This window comes from Salvelinus fontinalis, chromosome 5, assembly GCF_029448725.1.
Source record: "Salvelinus fontinalis isolate EN_2023a chromosome 5, ASM2944872v1, whole genome shotgun sequence".
NCBI lineage: Eukaryota > Metazoa > Chordata > Actinopteri > Salmoniformes > Salmonidae > Salvelinus > Salvelinus fontinalis.
In genome coordinates, this window is record NC_074669.1 from 44,848,742 (window position 1) to 44,869,375 (window position 20,634).

General features: G+C 42.8%; 1 protein-coding gene across 8 annotated transcripts in view; it reads left to right on the forward strand.

Annotated features, from left to right (window-relative positions):
- The window catches only part of LOC129855654 (discs large homolog 1-like protein), a 203,074-nt gene that overhangs the window by 125,804 nt on the left and 56,636 nt on the right, over window positions 1–20,634 (forward strand). For all 8 annotated transcript variants that reach the window (XM_055923540.1, XM_055923541.1, XM_055923542.1 and 5 more), the window contains 3 exons: window positions 1,027–1,153; window positions 13,406–13,562; window positions 13,717–13,819. In XM_055923540.1, coding sequence (XP_055779515.1) covers window positions 1,027–1,153; window positions 13,406–13,562; window positions 13,717–13,819 — 387 coding nt within the window. The remainder of the gene's footprint in view (window positions 1–1,026; window positions 1,154–13,405; window positions 13,563–13,716; window positions 13,820–20,634) is intronic.

The window sequence follows — 20,634 nt, forward strand, 5'->3', positions numbered from 1 at the left end:
CATACACATATGGTGATCACAATCTTTCCACTCATCCCAGGGCAGCTGTGACAGACAGACAGCAGGTTATTTGAAAGGAGCCATGTGGTGTGGAACACACCACATGGCTGGCTGCTGTTGCTGGCTGCTGTCCCCCATAGCTACAGTAGTAATCTAGTAGTCACAGTGAGGGAGTAGGCCTATATCGTGACCAATTACTGATCATCAGAATTGGGCTTACAGTAGTAGGTATAATGTGAGCCAGTGTGCATGGCTGTCTATTTAACTATCGCCGAATATACTACCATGGATGTTCCCCGGTCTGCACTACACACTAAGAACTGAAATCAGTCAATGACCAGTTGTGGTTTGATCGTAGCCTACATAGCGATATCAACCGACAAGGATGGCAGGGCAGAGCAGAGCGTTGGTATTATTCACTTAAAACCATGCCTCCTGTCTCACAGTACTGGACTGATGAGGTTGTAGTTTGACTTTGACCAATCATAATGGGAAATGTGACATTGGTGGAAAACATTGGTTTAATCACTGTTCAGGTCACGTTCAAATAGGCTTTTGCAAACCTGTCACCTATAAACACCTTTATCATAGATATTGGTCACTTTTCACACTTCAATAAACTACAAGCATTGCTTTTAGTTAATATACCTATGATTATATTATCAGATATGATCCCTTATTTTTTTAGTAGCTCACTTCAGTTTTGCATTGTTGCCTAAGGCGGAACACTCCCATATTTTACCTGGACAACGTTATTGAAAGTTCTGTTCTGGTGCTTGTGCCATTATTGAAGGTTGTGTTCATTTAAGATGACCTACCCCTGCCAGCCATGTGTTTTATAGTTACCTGATCTGCCTCTCTGTCTACACCAGGGAAGGCTCAAGTAGAAAGTGAGCTATTAGCCTAGTGTAGCCTAGCCACTCCCTCACTAAGCAGTATTTTATTACAATTTATCATAGCATTAGCCGTTAATGCTAACTTGCTATCTACACATTGAGGCCCATTGTGTGTGTATTTTTTCTTTAGCATATTCCCCGCACAAGGACAACCATATCAGCCCGTCCAACTACCTTAGCCAGCCCCATACCCCCGCCACGCCCAGACGCTACTCACCCATCCCCAAGAGCATATTGGGAGACGACGAGGTCACAAGGTAAGCTGTATGATAATGAACACACGCCATTTGACCACTTTTACAAAGGGTTTCAAATCAAATGTTTTTTATAACATGTGCTTAATACAACAGGTGTAGAACTTACAGTGAAATGATTACTTACGAGCCCCTAATCAACAATGCAGTTTAAAAAAAATACGGATAAGAATAATAAATAAAAGTAAGAAGTAATTAATTAAAGAGCAGCAGTAAAATAACAAAAGCGAAACCAAATACAGGGGGATTTTGGTACAGAGTCAATGTGTGGGGGCCCCGGTTAGTTGAGATAATATGTACATGAAGGTAGAGTTATTAAAGTGACTAAGCATAGATGATAACAACAGAGAGTAGCAGCGGTGTAAATGGGGGGGGGGGGGGGGATGCAAATATTCTGGATACCCATTTGATTAGGTGTTCAGGAGTCTTATGGCTTGGGGGGTAGAAGCTGTTTAGAAGCCTCTTGAACCTAGACTTGGTGCTCCGGTACCGCTTGCCATGCGGTAGCAGAGAGAACAGTCTATGACTAGGGTGGCTGGAGTCTTTGACAATTTTAAGGGCCTTCCTCTGACACCGCTTGGTATACAGGTCCTGGATGGCAGGAAGCTTGGCCCCAGTGATGTACTGGGCCGGTCGCACTACCCTCTGTAGTGCCTTGCAGTTGGAGGCCGAGCAGTTGCCATACCACGCAGTGATGCGACCAGTCAGGATGCTCTCGATGGTGCAGCTATAGAACCTTTTGAGGATCTGAGGACCAATTACAAATCTTTTCAGTCTCCTGAGAGGGAATAGGTTTTGTTGTGCCCTCTTCATGACTGTCTTGGTGTGTTTGGACCATGTTAGTTTGTTGGTGATGTGGACACCAAGGAACTTGAAGCTCTCCACCTGCTCCACTGCTGCCCGTCGATGAGAATGGGGACGTGCTCTGTCCTCTTTTTCCTGTTGTCCACAATCATCTATTTTGTCTTGATCATGTTGAGGGAGAGGTTGTTGTCCTGGCACCACAGGGCCAGGTCTCTGCCCTCCTCCCTATAGGCTGTCTCATCGTTGTCGGTGATCAGGCCTACCAATGTTGTGTCATCGGCAAACTTAATGTTGGTGTTGGAGTCGTGCCTTGCCATGCAGTCATGAGTGAACAGGGAATACAGGACGGGACTGAGAACGCACCCCTGACGGGCCCCTGTGTTGAGGATCAGCGTGGCAGATGTTTTGTTACCTACCCTTACCACCTGGGGGGCGGCCCGTCAGGATCAGGAAGTTCAGCATCCAGATGAAGAGGGAGGTGTTTAGTCCCAGGGTCCTTAGCTTAGGGATGAGCTTTCAGGGCAGTATGGTGTTGCACGCTGAGCTGTAGTCAATGAATAGCATTCTCACATAGGTGCTATTTTTGTCCAGGTGGGAAAGGGCAGTGTGGAGTGCAATAGAGATTGCATCATCTGTGGATCTTTTGGGGCGGTATGCAAATTGGAGTGGGCCAAGGTTTCTGGGATAATGGTGTTGATATGAGCCATGACCAGCCTTTCAAAGCACTTCATGACTACAGACGTGAGTGCTACGGGTTGGTAGTCATTTAGGCAGGTTACCTTTGTGTTCTTGGGCACAGACATTATGGTGGTCTGCTTAAAACATGTTGGTATTATAGACTCAGACAGGGAGAGTTTGAAAATGTCAGTGAAGACACTTGCCAGTTGGTCAGCACATGCTCGCAGTACACGTCCTGATAATCCGTCTGGCCCTGCGGCCTTGTGAATGTTGACCTGTTTAAAGATCTTACTCACATCGGCTGCGGAGAGCGTGATCACACAGTTTTCCGGAACAACTGGTGCTCTCATTCATGTTTTAGTGTTTTAATTAACCTCTCTTGGGTACGTCCCACCTCTTCAACAGCCAGTGAAACTGCAGGGCGCCAAATTCAAATACAGAAATACTCATTATAAAAATTCAGAAAACAAAACATATTTTACATAGGTTTAAAGATTAACTTCTTGTGAATCCAACCACGATGTCAGATTTAAAAAATGCTTTACGGCGAAAGCATACCCTACGATTATTTGAGAACATAGTCCAGCAGACAAATCATTACAAACAGTAACCAGCCAAGTAGAAGAGTTACAGAAGTCAGAAATAGAGATAAAATTAGTCCCTTACCTTTGATGATCTTCATATGGTTGCACTCAGCAGACATAAATTTACTCAATAAATGTTCCTTTTGTTCGATAAAGTCTCTTTATATCCAAAAACCTCAGTTTTGTTTGCGCGTTTTCTTCAGGCTCAAACGCAGTCAAAACAGGCAGACCAAAAAATCTAAATTGTATCCGTAAAGTTCATAGAAACATGTCAAACGATCCTCAGGTTGTTTTTAGCCTAAATAATCGATAATATTTCAACCGGACAATAACGTCATCAATATAAAAGGTAAACAAGAAAGGCACTCTCTCGGTCGCGCGCATGAAAAAGCTCTGTGAAACTTTAGGGTCCACTCATTCAGACTGCTCTTACGTCCTCATTTTTCAGAATACAAGCCTGAAACAATTTCTAAAGACTGTTGACATCTAATGGAAGGCATAGGAACTGCAATTTGAGTTCTGTCAATGGATACTGTAATGGCATTGAATAGAAAACTAAATAGAAAACTCTCAGGTTTTTGCCTGCCAAATCAGTTCTGTTATACTCACAGACACTATTTTAACGGTTTTGGAAACGTTAGAGTGTTTTCTATCCAAATCTACCAGTTATATGCATATCATATCTTCTGGGCCCGAGAAGCAGGCAGTTTAATTTGGGCATGCTTTTCATCCAAAATTCCGAATGCTGCCCCCTACCTTAGAGAAGTTAAGCACAGAAGTAGTTTAGCTCGTCTGGTAGGCTCGTGTCACTGGGTAGCTTTCGGCTGTGCTTCCCTTTGTAGTCTGTAATGGTCTGCAAGCCCTGCCACATCCGACGAGCGTCAGAGCCGGTGTAGTAGGATTCAATCTTAGTCCTGTATTGACGCTTTGCCTGTTTAATGGTTCGTCAGAGGGCATAGTGGGATTTCTTATAAGCTTCGGGGTTAGAGTCCCGCTCCTTGAAATTGGCAGCTCTAGCCTTTAGCTCAGTGCGGATGTTGCCTGTAATCCAAGGCTTCTGGTTGGGGTATGTACGTACGGTCACTGTGGAGACGACGTCATCGATGTACTTATTGATGAAGCCAATGGCTGATGTGGTGTACTCCTCAATGCCATCAGAGGAATCCTGGAACATATTCCAGTCTGTGCTCATAAAACAGTCCTGTAGCTTAGCATCTGCCTCATCTGACCACTTTTGGTTGTGTGGTCTACAGCATATCACGAGAAACTCTACCTCAGGCGAGGAACAATAGCTCTAGACTTCCTCAGATATCGTGCACCTGCTGTTATTTACAAAAATATATAGTCCGCCGCCCCTTGTCTTACCAGACGCCACTGTTCTATCCTGCCAGTGCAGCGTATAACCAGCCAGCTGTATGTTGATAGTGTCGTCGTTCAGCCACGACTCTGAAGCATAAGATATTAGTTTTGAATGTCCCGTTGGTAGTTTAATCTTCCGCGTAGGTCATCTATTTTATTGTCCAAAGATTGCACGTTTGCTTGCAGAATGGAAGGAAGTGGGGGTGTATTCGATCGCCTACAAATTCTCAGAAGGCAGCCCGCCCTCCACGCCCTTTTTCTCCGCCTCCTCTTCATGCAAATCACAGGGATCTGGGCCTGTTCCTGAGAATGCAGTATATCGTTCGTGTCGGGCTCGCTTGACTCGTTAAAGGAAAAAATGTATTACTTGTGTCATGCACAAAGTAGATGTCCTAACCGACTTGCCAAAAATATAGATTGTTAACAAGAAATTTGTGGAGTGGTTGAAAAACGAGTTTTGATGACTCCGAGCTAAGTGTATGTAAACTTCAGACCTCAACTGTATGTAAAGGGGTAAGGTGACTAGGCATCAGGATTTAACCTTTTACGGGGGCAGCCCGACACCGGTACACTTATGACAACATCCAGCTCAAAATGCACGGCGCGAAATTCAAAATCTATTTTTTTTAAATATTTAACTTTCACACATTAACAAGTCCAAGACACCAGATGAAAGGTGCACATCTTGTGAATCAAGCCAACATGTCCGATTTTTAAAATGTTTTACAGGGAAGACAAAATATGTAAATCTATTAGCTATTAGCTCACTTCCTCCAGAGTACCGGAAGTGAACGGTCAGGACAAAGAAATAGTTTTTTTTTCCACCACAGAACAAGATGAGCAGAAACATTTCTTCTCTGACATCCTCTTTACACCAATAGGAAGGCGTATAGATTGTCAGCAGACTCCTAAGTGCTAAGCCCATGTATAGGCATCAATTTGAAAAGAGCACCGATTTCTGACATTTTACTTCCTGGTCAGGAAAAGTGCTGCAAAAGGACTTCTGTTTCACTCAGATAAATAATTCCAACTCTTTTAGAAACTACAAAGTGTTTTCTATCCAAAAAGAATAATAATATTCATATTGTACGAGCAAGATTTGAGTAGGAGGCCGTTTGAAATGGGCACGATTTCACTGGCTACTCAACACTTTGCCTTGCAGCCATAAGAAGTTAAGAAACAGCCTAGCAGCAGCTTGTATGTGTGTGTCCGATCAGTGGTACAGCCATATCATTTTTTGAGGATTTCAGGGCCTGGCCAAACTTTTTCAACCTCCTGAAAGGGAAGAGGCACTGACACGCCTTCTTCAAGACTGTGCTCAGCATATGTGGAACTCCTTCAAGACTGTTGGAAAAGCATTCCAGGTGAAGCTCGTTGAGAGAATGCCAAGAGTGTGCAAAGCTGTCATCAAGACAAAGGGGGGCTACTTTGAAGAATCTCAAACACAAAATATATTTTGATTTGTTTAACACTATTTTGGTTACTACATGATTCCATATGTGTTATTTCATAGTTTTGATGTCTTCACTATTATTCTACAATGTAGAAAATAGTACAAATAAAGAAAAACCCTGGAATGAGTAGGTGTGTCCAAACTTTTGACTGGTACTGTATATACATTGTCTTCGGAAAGTATTCAGATCCGTTGACTTTTCCCACATTTTGTTAGGTTACAGCCTTATTCTAAAATTCATGACATTTTTTCCCTCATCAGTCTACACACAATACCCCATAATGACAAAGTAATAACAGGTTTTTAGAAAATGTTAATTTCTAAAAAATTAAATCACGTTAACAAAAATATTCAAAGCCTTTTCTCAGTATTTTGTTGAAGCACCTTTGGCAGCGATTACAGCCTTGAGTCTTCTTGGGTATGAGGCTACAAGCTTGGCACACCTGTATTTGGGGAGTTTCTCCCGTTCTTCTCTGCAGATCTTCTCAAGCTCTGTCAGGTTGGATGGGGAGCGTTGCTGCACAGCTATCTTCTGGTCTCTTCAGAGATGTTTGATCGGGTGGCTGTGTGCTTAGGGTTGTTGTCCTGTTGGAAGGTAAACCTTCACTCCAGTCTGAGGTCCTGAGGGCTCTTGAGCAGGTTTTCATCATGGATCTCTCTGTACATTGCTCTGTTCATCTTTCCCTTGACCCTGACTAGTCTCCCAGTCCTTGCCGCTGAAAAACATCTCCACAGCATGACGATGCTGCCACCACCATGCTTCACCGTATTCAAGGTGCCAGGTTTCCTCCAGATGTGATTCTTGGCATTCAGGCCAAAGTGTTCAATCGTGGTTTCATCATACTAGAGAATCTTGTTTCTCATGGTCTGAGAGTACTTTAGGTGCCTTTTGGCAACTCCATGTGGGCTGTCATGTGCCTTTTCCCGAGGAGTGGCTTCCGTCTGGTCAATCTACCATAAAGGCCTGATTGGTGGATTGCTGCAGAGATGGCTGTCCTTTTGGAAGGTTCTCCCATCTCCACATAGGAACTCTGGAGCTCTGTCAGAGTGACTGTTGTGGAAATTACCACCAGGGACACCTGAAGTCAAAAAAAAAATATTATCAGGAAGCCGGAAAGGTTCCAACAAATTTAATGCACGATAGTACACGTCAGTCGGGGGTTCCGTTGGGGCAGTCCCATTAGTTCTCTTATAAACTGCAAACACAGACAAATTATATTTGCATGATTTACATTATTCATAATTAATTAATCATTAACTTTTGGTTCATGCATGTAACCGACCAATACCTCACAAAGCGTCTTCTCTCCATGCTGAGACCTTGAAACTGAGACACCCCTTTCAGTTCTCAAAACAATGTTCTGGGTGAACTTGACACAATCCTGTCTCGGAGCTCTATGGACAATTCCTTCGACCTCACGGCTTGGTTTTTGCTCTGCAATGCACTGTCAACCTTTACATATATAGGCGTGTGCCTTTCCAAATCATGCCCAATCAATTAAATTTACCACAGGTGGACTCCAAATAAGTTGTAAAAACATCTCAAGGATGATCAATGGAAACAAGATGCACCTGAGCTCAATTTCAAGTCTCATAGCAAAGGGTCTGAATACTTACGTAAATAAGGTATGTTTTTATATTTAATACATTTGCAAAAATTTCTAAAACCTGTTTTCGCTTTGATTGTGGGGTATTGTGTGTAGATTGATGAGGGAAAACAAATAATTGAATACATTTTAGAATAAGGGTGTAACGTAACAAAATGGGGGGAAAAGGAATACTTTCCGAATGCACTGTACATAGGGCAGCAGCCTCTAAGGTGCAGGGTTGAGTAACCGGGGTGGTAGCCAGCTAATGACAGTGACTAAGTTCAGGTCAGGGTACTGGATAGAGGCCAGCTAGTGATGGCTATTTAACAGTCTGATGGTCTTGAGATAGAAGCTGTTTTTCAGTCTCACGGGCCCAGCTTTGATGCAGCTGTACTGACCTCACCTTCTGGATGATAGCGGGGTGAGCAGGCTGTGGCTCAGGTGGTTGATGAGCTTTTTGACCATTCTGTGACATTGGGTGCTGTAGATGTCCTTGAGTGCAGTCAGGGTACCCTCTCGAGAGCCGTGCGGTTGCGGGCAGTGCAGTTGCCATACCAGGCGTTGATACAGCCCGACAGGATGCTCTCAATTTTGCATTTGTAAAAGTTTGAGGGTCTTAGGAGCCAAGCCGAATTTCTTCAGCCCCCTGACGTTGAAGAGGCGCTGTTCACACTGTCTGTGTGGAGTGGACCATTTCAGATTGTCAGTGATGTGAATGCGCTCTGGAATATTGTCGGGCACCGCAGCCTTGCGGGTGTTGACCTGATTTAAAGACCTTTTTCACGTCGGCCTCGGAGAGCAAGATCACTCAATCCTCTGGGTCGGTAACCGCCCTCACACCCCGCACAATGTTGTCAAAACTTGCATAAAATGAATTAAGTTCGTCTGGTAGAGAGGCATTGTTGGGCAGATCACGGTTGAGTCTTCCTTTGTAATCCGTAATGGTATGTAGCCCCTGCCACATACGGCCGGCGTTGGATCCTGTATGATTCATCCTTATTTTTATATTGTCCTTTTGTTCGTTTGATGACTCTGCAGAGGTCATAGTGGGACTTCTTGTACTTATTCCTGTCCTCGTCCATAGCCTCAGGGTTGTCTACGATAGCTCTGTGTGTGGTAGCCCTGTCCTTTAGTTTAGTTTAGCTTCAACCTCCGTGTTAATCCAGGTATTTTGATTGGGGAAGCAGCGAACCCTCACCATGGGGACAATGTCGCCCATACATTTTCTAATGAACCCGGCTTTGGACGTAGTTAGCCTGTCAATGTTATCGGCGGAGTCTCATAACATTCCAATCAGTGCTATCAAAGCAGTCCTGTAGCATAATCTCTGATTCTGGTGACCATTTCTCAACGGACCGAATCATGGGTACTTCCTGTTTTGCTTGTAAACAGGAAGCAAGATTAAGGAGGCATGATCTAATTTGCCAAATGGCGGACAAGGCAGGGCCTTGTATGCTTGCTTGTGGGTAGAATAACAGTGGTCTAGGACTTTATTGCCCCTGGGCTGGTGCACTTCACAAAGTAGATGGCATCATGAGGAACAAAAATGATGTGGATATATTGAAGCAACATCTCAAGACATCAGTCAGGAAGTTAAAGCTTGGTCGCAAATGGGTCTTCCAAATGGACAATGACCCCAAGCATACTTCCAAAGTTGTGGCAAAATGGCTTAAGGACAACAAAGTCAAGGTATTGGAGTGGCCATCACAAAGCCCTGACCTCAATCCTATAGAAAATTTGCGGGCAGAACTGAAAAAGCGTGTGCGAGCATTGAGGCCTACAAACCTGACTCATTTACACCAGCTCTGTGAGGAGGAATGGCCCAACATTCACCCAACTTATTGTGGGAAGCTTGTGGAAGGCTACTCGAAACGTTTGACCCAAGTTAAACAATGCTACCAAATACTAATTGAGTGAATGTAAACATCTGACGCACTGGGAATGTGATGAAAGAAATAAATGCTGAAAGAAATCATTCTCTCTACTATTATTCTGACATTTCACCTTCTTAAAATAAAGTGGTGATCCTAACTGACCTAAGACAGGGAATGTTTACTAGAATGAAATGCCAGGAATTGTTAAAAACGGAGTAAATGTATTTGGCTAAGGTGTATGTACATTTTTGACTTTAACTGTATTTACTCAGGGGTGTGGTAAATTAGATATTTCTGTATTTCATTTTCAATAAATTAGCAAACATGTTTCAAAACATGTTTCACGTTGTCGCTATGGGATTTTGTGTGTAGATGGGTGATTTTTATTTTATTTCATCCATTTTGAATTCAGGCTCTAACAACAAAATGTGGAATATATCAAGGGGTATGAAAACTTTCTGAAGGCACTGTATCTCCTCATCTTTCTACTACTCCTCCTCCAGCCATCCCTTTCTCTGTCAGTCTCCAGCTATCTACCCCTTCTTTCCCTCACTCTCCCACTCTTGTTATCTCGCTCTTCTTTGACCTCTCTCTGTCTCTGCTAACTCTCTCCCTATCTATGCCCCCTATCTATGCCCCCTCTCTCCCTGTCTCTCTCTCTCTGCCCTCTCTCTCTCCCCCCTATCTCTCTTTATCTCTCTGCCCTCTCTCTCTTGCTCTGCCTGCTGCTGGAATTGGCAGATAAAGTTATGAAAGATGAATGGTGTTGAAGCTAGTGGGAGGCCAGCTGTGTAACTCCTGGGGAGATATGTCTGGGGGGCAGGGAGGTGAGCCAGACAAGAAGAGAGACAGAGCGAGAAAGATGGATTGCAGGGCTAAGCTCTGGTCACCTTGGGCGGGTTTCTCCTGCCACAGCAGAGAGAGCAAGAGCGAGACATACAGTGCTGTCATAAGTAGGAACAGATTGCCAGGCCTCAGCCTCAAACACATCCACTGGATCTTACAGACAGAGGCAGACACTAAATATGATTTATATGTAGTCTAGACACACCCACACACACACACACACACACACACACACACACACACACACACACACACACACACACACACACACACACACACACACACACACACACACACACACAGGATTAGACACATGCACAAACAGGCAGACAAACACACACAAGTGTGCTGCCAATTGTCTTGTCACTCTACTTAGCTCCCTCTCCATGTTCGCTGTTGTCGTGAGCAATGAAATGAGAAAGAAAACAGAGAAAGAGTGAGAGAGAAAGAGAGGAAGAATGTTTGCCAAAATGAGAAAGAAAACAGATAGAGGCAGAGAGAGAGGGAGAGAGCGCTAAGATACCATTAAGATCATAATGGTAGAGATCATGTAAAAAAGCTTGTTCAGTAAAATTGTACAAATTTCTCCTTGTAATAATGCATGTTTTTTGCCCAATGAGTCCTAACATCTCTAATACAAACAATAGGCCAGTGATCACTAATATCCAAGGAGAAAACGCCACTAGCTACACATTTCTCTGGAGTATTTGTAAACATAAGGTAAATTCTTGTTGATTTAGTAGAATCCCTCAGATTTGGATGTGTGGGTTTAGTAATCAACTGAGTGAGGTTTAGGTTATTACAAAAATCCTTTAAAACAGTCTGTCTTGGGTTCCCCAGGACAGGTTAAAGCCACCTACGACAAACATCTCAGAAGTAGAAAAGGACGCTATTAAATCAGTGAGACTAGTTAGCAAACCTTTCTTAGTGGAGGAATGGCGGTAGACTCCCAGTCTTTGGAACTATAACCTAGTTGAAGACTTATTAAAGCTATAAATACAAATTGTTTAGGACTGGACAAACCCTTTAAGAGAGACACAGAAAGGTTACTTTTTGTATAGATAGAATGGTGTGTTGTTGCTGTCAGCCCTGAAAACTTTAAAACCATCAGTAGTAACCTCAGAATCCACAATTTTCTAAGAGAACCATGTTTCGGATAAAATAAAAAATATCTGGATCCGCCTGGGAAGCCCAGATCTTGATGTCGTCCATTTTTGTCCAAAGGCTGCGAACATTTAGGTGCATGAATTTCAAACCTTGTCAGGCTTCGAAATTACCTGGTGTCAATAAAAGCTGGATCATTACCTACCAACCTATTATTGATAACCAAAGGCTGCATAGCAAGTGGTCCAGGCCTTGCCCAGGCAGTTGCTTGACTAGGACAGGGAGAGGTAGCTGAAGGGGCATTCAAAGCCATGGAGGGAACATCTAAGTCCCCGGCAGAAGAAAGCGGGGACAGGGGCTCAAAGCGATTTGAGAGTCTTAAATCCGGACACTGGGGAAGAAGGGAAGAAGGCAGGCGCGCATCGAACGATTCTTCTTCTTTCTGGTTCCAATACACATCCATTCACGCTCACCTGGAGTCGAACAATGAGCAGCCATTTTCTGGTTCAAGCTAGCATAGGGGTGCAATGGAGGAAATGTATCATAGTCGAGGAAGGTCCCATTATGAATCTCTTGGATGTTTTGATAGGAAGCATTTAAAGATGGCAATAGTCTCAAAGAATCCTTATTCCGTTCAAGGTGCTTGGTCAAATGTTTTACTTCTTCATGAAGAGTATTAATCCTTACTTTAGCTGCATCAAGTTCAATTATATTTTTCACAAATAAAGGTGTCCATCGGACCTTTCCCCGTGACAACTACGAACATGTCACAGATGATACACTTAATAGCACGCAAATCCCCAGCAGATAAAAATGTGTTTTCACCGCTGAACGCCGACAGTCCAAGGAAACAAACATTTCCTGTTTCCGCCATCGTGAATCAATGAATGTATACACTGGAGTTGCTCACCAAGATGACATTGAATGTTCGTAATGTAAAATGGACTCGGGATAGTGAAGTAATGATGGTGAGTATAAAGACACAGCATAGCAGTGTCCTCTGCTGGCTGCTCCAGTCTATGCCTATGCTGCCTTTCTGAAGAAATAATAGACATGGGGTACTCATTTGAGAAGGTCCAGTCATACCAATTTCCTAGGTGGCAATGGACCGGATGTATATTGTCATGTATCGGTGTTGTTAAAAATCCCCACCTCGCAACCCATGTGAAATTGTTCACACACCTCTTGTTGGTAGTTGTAAAGATAATTTCCTGTAATTGTACACCTTATGCCATGCAGCGAAAGGAACATTTAGCCAGTTTTAAAACTAATTTCCTGAAATTCTACACATTTTCCATGTCTTGTGTGTGTTCATATGATACCAGGAGTCGAATGCCGACCAAGTTCCCGCACAAAAAGTGGGGCCTGCAGTCCGTATTGACCACGTTCTGGGTCCGGATATTGGTCCGCCTTTTGAGATGGGCTGTAACAGACCAAACAGACGTGTAATGTTCTCAATCACCACTAGAGGGAATGCTACATCCAAAAATAGGACTGGAGTAACTAAACTTCACCTTTTGGATCTGGGATTCGACTTTGTGTGTGTATCAGTTTGTAACAGGGTGTACTGTGTGTAACATAGGTGTGTGTGTTCTGATTTGATGGGTTGTACTTGTACTACACTGTGGCTGTGGCTGTATAGTGCCAACCTCTGACAATGTGTGTATAATGTTGTATATACGGGAGGTAGCCTAGTGGTTAGAGCTTTGGGCCAGTAACTGAAAGGTTGCTGGATCGAATCTCAGAGCTGACAATGTAAAAATCTGCCATTCTGCCCCTGAGCAAGGCAGTTAATCCACTGTTCCCCGGGCGCCGTGGATGTCGATTATGGCAGCTTCAGAGGGGTTGGGTCTCTGCTTCAGAGGGGTTGGGTTATATGCAGAAGACACATTTCACTCAAAGGCATTCAGTTGTACAACTGACTAGGAATCCCCCTTTCCCTTATATTTCTGTGTGTGTTTCAGGGAGCGCAGGAAGGTGGTGTTACACCGTGGCTCGACAGGCCTGGGTTTTAACATAGTAGGAGGAGAGGATGGAGAGGGAATCTTTATTTCCTTTATCCTGGCTGGTGGACCTGCTGACCTCTGTGGAGAGCTCCGGAAAGGAGACCGCATCATCTCAGTAAGAACACACACACACACACGGAAACGTGATAGTCTCTTATTGATTTCTTATTGATTTATGAGTATTATTGATGAGGTTAAATTGACTGTAGATCTCCATTGACGTGCCTTGCTCATTTGCTGTTCATTGATCAAACTGTGTGTGTGTGCAGGTGAACGGGGTTGAGCTCCACAGTGCAACCCATGAGCAGGCAGCTGCTGCTCTGAAGAACGCTGGACAGACGGTCAACATCGTAGCCCAGTACAGGCCAGAGGGTGAGAAATACTAATACAGCACATTTTCTTGCCTGAGATCAAACAAAGACAGAAATTGACAAGAGGAGATATTTGCAGATTGATTAAGAGAGAGACCGAATGACAAAATAGAAGCGAAAAAGTGAGAACCCACTCATGGAGCCTGATGTGAGTGTGATCTGTGATGTGAGTTTGCTGTCTCCTGTGGTAACCGCAGAGTAAAAAAGGTCACAGCTCTGGTAAACAGGTTACACACACTGATTGGGTTATCTACTCTGATGTCATGGCAACAGGACTCTCTAAGTTGGGAAAAGAGGTGAGAGTGGGCCTCCCTGGCAGGAGTGAAAGCCATAACACACACACACACACACACACACACACACACACACACACACACACACACACACGACACTGAGTGAGGTAAGTTGTGTTCCATTTCAGGACTAAATTAAAACTACCTGGAACTACAGTACCAGTCAAAAGTTGACGCACCTACTTATTCCAGGGTTTTTATTTATTTGTACTATTTTCTACATTGTAGAATAATAGTGAAGATGTCAAAACTATGAAATAACACATATGGAATCATGTGGTAGCCAAAATTTCTGGCCTGCTGGAGGTCATTTTGCAGGGCGCTGGCAGTGCACCTCCTTGCACAAAGGCGGAGGTAGCGGTCCTGCTGCTGGGTTGTTGCCCTCCTACGGCCTCCTCCACGTCTCCTGATGTACTGGCCTGTCTCCTGGTAGCGCCTCCATGCTCTGGACACTACGCTGACAGACACAGCAAACCTTTTTGCCACAGCTCGCATTGATGTACCATCCTGGATGAACTGCACTACCTGAGCCACTTGTGTGGGTTGTAGACTCCGTCTCATGCTACCACTAGAGTGAGAGCACCGCCAGCATTCAAAAGTGACCAAAACATCAGCCAGGAAGCATAGGAACTGAGAAGTGGTCTGTGGTCACCACCTGCAGAATCACTCCTTTATTGGGGGTGTCTTGCTAATTGCCTATAATTTCCACCTTTTGTCTATTCCATTTGCACAACAGCATGTGAAATTTATTGTCAATCAGTGTTGCTTCCTAAGTGGACAGTTTGATTTCACAGAAGTGTGATTGACTTGGAGTTACATTGTATTGTTTAAGTGTTCCCTTTTTTTTTTTGAGCAGTGTATTTGAGATTTGAGATTCTTCAAAGTAGCCCCCCTTTGCCTTGATGACAGCTTTGCACACTCTTGGCATTCTCTCAACCAGCTTCATGGGGTAGTCACCTGGAATGCATTTCAATTAACAGGTGTGCCTTGTTAAAAGTTAATTTGTGGAATTTCTTTCCTTAATGCATTTGAGCCAATCAGTTGTGTTGTGACAGGGTAGGGGTGGTATACTGTACAGAAGATAGCACTATTTGGTAAAAGACCAAGTCCATATTATGGCAAGAACAGCTCAAATAAGCAAAGAGAAATTACAGTCCATCATTACTTTAAGACATGAAGATCAGTCAATACGGAAAATGCCAAGAACTTTGAACATTTATTCAAGTGCAGTCGCAAAAACCATCAAGTGCTATAATGAAACTGGCTCTCATGAGGACCGCAACGAGAAAGGAAGACCCAGAGTTACCTCTGCTGCAGAGGATAAGTTTATTAGAGTTAAGAGCCTCAGAAATTGCAGCCCATATAAATGCTTCACAGAGGTCACGTAACAGCCACATCTCAACATCAACTGTTCAGAGGAGACTGCGTGAACCAGACCTTCATGGTCAAATTGCTGCAAAGAAACCATTACTAAAGGACACCAATAAGAAGAGACTTGCCTGGGCCAAGAAACACGAGCAATGGACATTAGTCCAAATGTGAGATTTTTGGTTCCAACCTCCGTGTCTTTGTGACATGCAGAGTAGGTGAACGGATGATCTCCGTGTAGTTCCCTCCGTGAAGAGTGGAGGAGGGGGTGCTTTCCTGGTGACACTATGATTTATTTAAAATTCAAGGCACACTTAACCAGCATGGCTACCACAGGATTCTGCAGCGATACGCCATCCCATCTGGTTTGCGCTTAGTGGGACTACCATTTGTTTTTCAACAGGACAATGATCCAACACACCTCCAGGCTGTGTAAGGGCTATTTGACCAAGAAGGAGAGTGATGGAGTGCTGCATCAGATGACCTGGCCTCAACCCTATTGAGCTGGTTTGGGATGAGTTGGACCACAGAGTGAAGGGAAAAAAATTAAAATCAGCCAACAAGTGTTCAGCATCTGTTGGAAAAGCGGCTTGATATATACTTTTTTAACTAGGCAAGTCAGTTAACCTGTCTAGGATGAGGGTGCCGCTAGCGGCACTCCCCCCCCCACCCCCACTGAAAAGGCAGAGCCGCGAAATTCAAAAAATATATATTTTTTAAATATTTAACTTTCACACATTAAAGTCCAATACAGCTAATGAAAGACACAGATCTTGTGAATCCAGCCAACATGTCCGATTTTTAAAATGTTTTACAGGGAAGACACAATATGTAAAGATGTACATCTATTACCTAAAAACACATTAGCATAATCCACCTTTTATTTGTCCACCAACACCAGTAGCTATCACCAATTCGGCTAAACTAAGATATTTATAGCCCCTAACCAAGAAAAAAACTCATCAGATGACAGTCTGATAACATATTTATGGTATGGGATAGGTTTTGTTAGAAAAATGTGCATATTTCAGGTAGATGGCATAGGTTACAATTGCACCCACCGTCACAAATGGACTAGAATAACTACATAGAGCAACGTGTTTACCTACTTACTAATCATCAAACATTTCGTAAAAATACACAGCATACACTAATCGAAAGACACAGATCCTGTGAATACAGACAATATTTCAGATTTTCTAAGTGTCTTACAGCGAAAACACAATAAATCGTTATATTAGCATAGCACATAGCACATAGCAGCCCAGCATTGATTCTAGCCAAAGAGAGCGATAACGTCAACATCGCCAAAATATATTATTTTTTTCACTAACCTTCTCAGAATTCTTCAGATGACACCCCTGTAACATCACATTACAACATACATATACAGTTTGTTCGAAAATGTGCATATTTAGCCACCAAAATCATGGTTAGACAATGTGAAATGTAGCCCAGCTGGTGAGAAAATGTCCGTGCGCCATATTAGACAGTGATCTACTCTTATACATAAATACTCATAAACGTGACTAAAAAATATAGGGTGGACAGCGATTGATAGACAATTTAATTCTTAATACAATCGCGGAATTACATTTTTTAAATTATCCTTACTTTTCAATACAGTTTGCGCCAAGCGAAGCTACGTCAAAAAACATGGCGTCCTAAGCCACTAACATTTTTCGACAAACACGATTTATCATAATAAAAATGTCCTACTTTGAGCTGTTCTTCCATCAGTATCTTGGGCAAAGGATCCTTTCTTGGGTCTAATCGTCTTTTGGTGGAAAGCTGTCCTCTTGCCATGTGGAAATGCCAACTGCGTTCAGCATGAACTGGAAGCGTGCCCAGCGATTCACAGCGTTTCAGAAATAAATGTCCCAAAATCGCACTAAACGGATATAAATTGCTATAAAACGCTTTAAATTAACTACCTTATGATGTTTTTAACTCCTATAACGAGTCTTAACCTGTCTAGGATCAGCGTGGCGCTAGCGGCACTCCCCCCCCCCCCTCCCACTGAAAAACCAGTGCCGCGAAATTCAAAAAAAATATTTTTTTAAAATATTTAACTTTCACACATTAAAGTCCAATACAGCTAATGAAAGACACAGATCTTATGAATCCAGTCAACATTTCCGATTTTTAAAATGTTTTACAGGGAAGACACAATATGTAAAGATGTACATCTATTACCTAAAAACACATTAGCATAATCCACCATCTTTTATTTGTCCACCAACACCAGTAGCCATCACCAATTCGGCTAAACTAAGATATTTATAGCCCCTAACCAACAAAAAAACTCATTAGATGACAGTCTGATAACATATTTATGGTATGGGATAGGTTTTGTTAGAAAAAAGTGCATATTTCAGGTATATGGCATAGTTTACAATTGCACCCACCATCACAAATGGACTAGAATAATTACAATGAGCAACGTGTTTACCTAACTACTAATCATCAAACATTTCGTAAAAATACACAGCATACACGAATCGAAAGACACAGATCCTGTGAATACAGACAATATTTCAGATTTTCTAAGTGTCTTACAGCGAAAACACAATAAATCGTTATATTAGCTTAGCACATAGCAATTAGCAGCCCAGCATTGATTCTAGCCAAAGTGAGCGATAAAAGTCAACATCGCCAAAAGATATTAATTTTTTCACTAACCTTCTCAGAATTCTTCCGATGACACTCCTGTAACATCACATTACAACATGCATATACAGTTTGATCGAAAATGTTTATATTTAGCCACCAAAATCATGGTTAGACAATGTGAAATGTAGACAAGCTGGTAAAGAAAACGTCCTTGCGCCACTTAGACAGTGATCTACTCTTATACATAAATACTCATAAACGTGACTAAAAAATATAGGGTGGACAGGGATTGATAGACAATTTAATTCTTAATACAATTGCGTTATTACATTTTTTAATTTATCCTTACTTTTCAATACAGTTTGCGCCAAGCGAAGCTACGTCAAAAAACATGGCGTCCTAAGCCACTAAAATGTTTCGACAGAAACACGATTTATCATAATAAAAATGTCCTACCTTGAGCTGTTCTTCCATCAGTATCTTGGGCAAAGGATCCTTTCTTGGGAGAAATCGTCTTTTGGTGGAAAGCTGTCCTCTTGCCATGTGGAAATGTCAACTACGTTCGGGATGAACTGAAAAGCGTGCCCAACTTTTCACATCGTTGCAAAAATAAATGTCCCAAAATCGCACTAAACGGATATAAATTGCTATAAAACGCTTTAAATTAACTACTTTGTGATGTTTGTAACTCCTATAACGAGTGAAAAGATGACCGGAGAAATATAACAGGCTAAACTAACGCTTGGAACAGGAGAGGGTCGGTGTCTTCCACGCGCGTTACGCAGCAAGAAAAGACTTGCTAGCTAAAGGTTTTTTTCATTTGTAGGGCCTGTGAACGAGCAATCGAGCCCGTTGGAATCGTCATCACGTAAAGGCATCCAGGGGAAGACGTAAGAAGTGTCCGTATAGTCATAGCAACGACAGTGCCCGTTTAAATGACTTCAGAAAAGTGGCCAACGTTTCTCAAATCTGACTCCATGTCAGGGAAATTGCTGTAGAATGGGCTCTGTTCCACTTAGAGACAAAATTTCAACTCCTATAGAAACTATAGACTGTTTTCTATCCAATAATAATAATAATATGCATATTGTACGATCAAGGATTTTGTGGGAAGCCGTTTAAAAAATTAGCCACATTAGCATAAATAGTCTAAACAGCGCCCCCATCCCCAACAGGTTAACATGACCGGAGAAAGATTACTCCCAACACTAATGCTTGGAACAGGTGCGGGTCGGTGTCCTCCAGGCGCATGACGCAGCTCCAAAAGAGTGACTAGCTACAGGGTTTTTTAATTTGTAGTGCCTGTGAACGCGCAATCGACCCCATTCAAATCGTCATCACGTAAAGGCATCCAGGGGAAGACGTAAGCAGTGTCCGTATACTCATAGCAATAACAGTGGCCTTTTAACTGACTCCAGATCAGGGGCCAACATTCCTGAAATCTGACTCCATGTCAGGGAAATTGCTGTAGAATGGGTTCTGTTCCACTTAGAGACAAAATGTCAACTCCTATAGAAACTATAGACTGTTTTCTATCCAATAATAATAATAATATGCATATTGTACGATCAAGAATTTTGTAGGAAGCCGTTTCAAAAATTACAAGATTACCATAAATAGTGACAACAGCGCCCCCAGCCTCAACAGGTTAAGAACAAATCCTTATTTACAATGATGGCCTAGGAACACTGGGTTAACTTCCTTGTTCAGGGGCAGAATGACAGATTTTTACCTTGTCAGCTCGGGGATTCGATCTAGCAATCTTTCGGTTACTGGCCCAACGCTCTAACCACTAGGCTACCTGCTGCCCCATTGATACAATGCCAAGAGTGTGCAAAGCTGTCATCAAGGCAAATGGTTGTTAATTTGGACAATCTAAAATTTGTTTAACACTTTTTTGCTTGCTACATTATTCCATGTGTGTTTTTTTCAGTTTTTTTTCTTCAAAAAACCCTTGAATGAGTAGCTGTGTCCAAACTTTTGACTGATACTGTACCTGAAAGTAAAGGCGTTCATCTCAGTCCAACTACAGGACTATCACATTTCAGGAGAAGACCCAGATCCAGATGGTGTCGAAGTAACAAAAGTGTCGGAGTAACAAAACAAAATGGCAGGCAGTCTCGGGGTCAGGGCAGGCAGAGATCAATAATCCAGAGTGGTGTGACAAGGTACAGAACGGCAGGCAGTCTCAGGGCAGGCAGAATGGTCAAAAGCAGGAAAACAGAAACTAGACCACGACAGGCGCAAGGGGAAAATCCACTGGTAGGCTTGACAAACAAAACAAACTGGCAACAGATGAACAGAGAACACAGGTATAAATACACTGGGGAAGATGGGCGACACCTGGAGGGGGGGTGGAGACAAGCACAAAGACAGGTGAAACAGATCAGGGTGTGACAAGGACAATACTCCTCCTAACAAGGGCTTCTGTGCTGCCTGCCACTGTCAGGAAAGTTATTTCTCATGTCACTATGATTGGGTTACAGATTGGACACTGCAAGGCATGCTGATATTCCATTTGTCTACGGTACCTCAGCTCAGG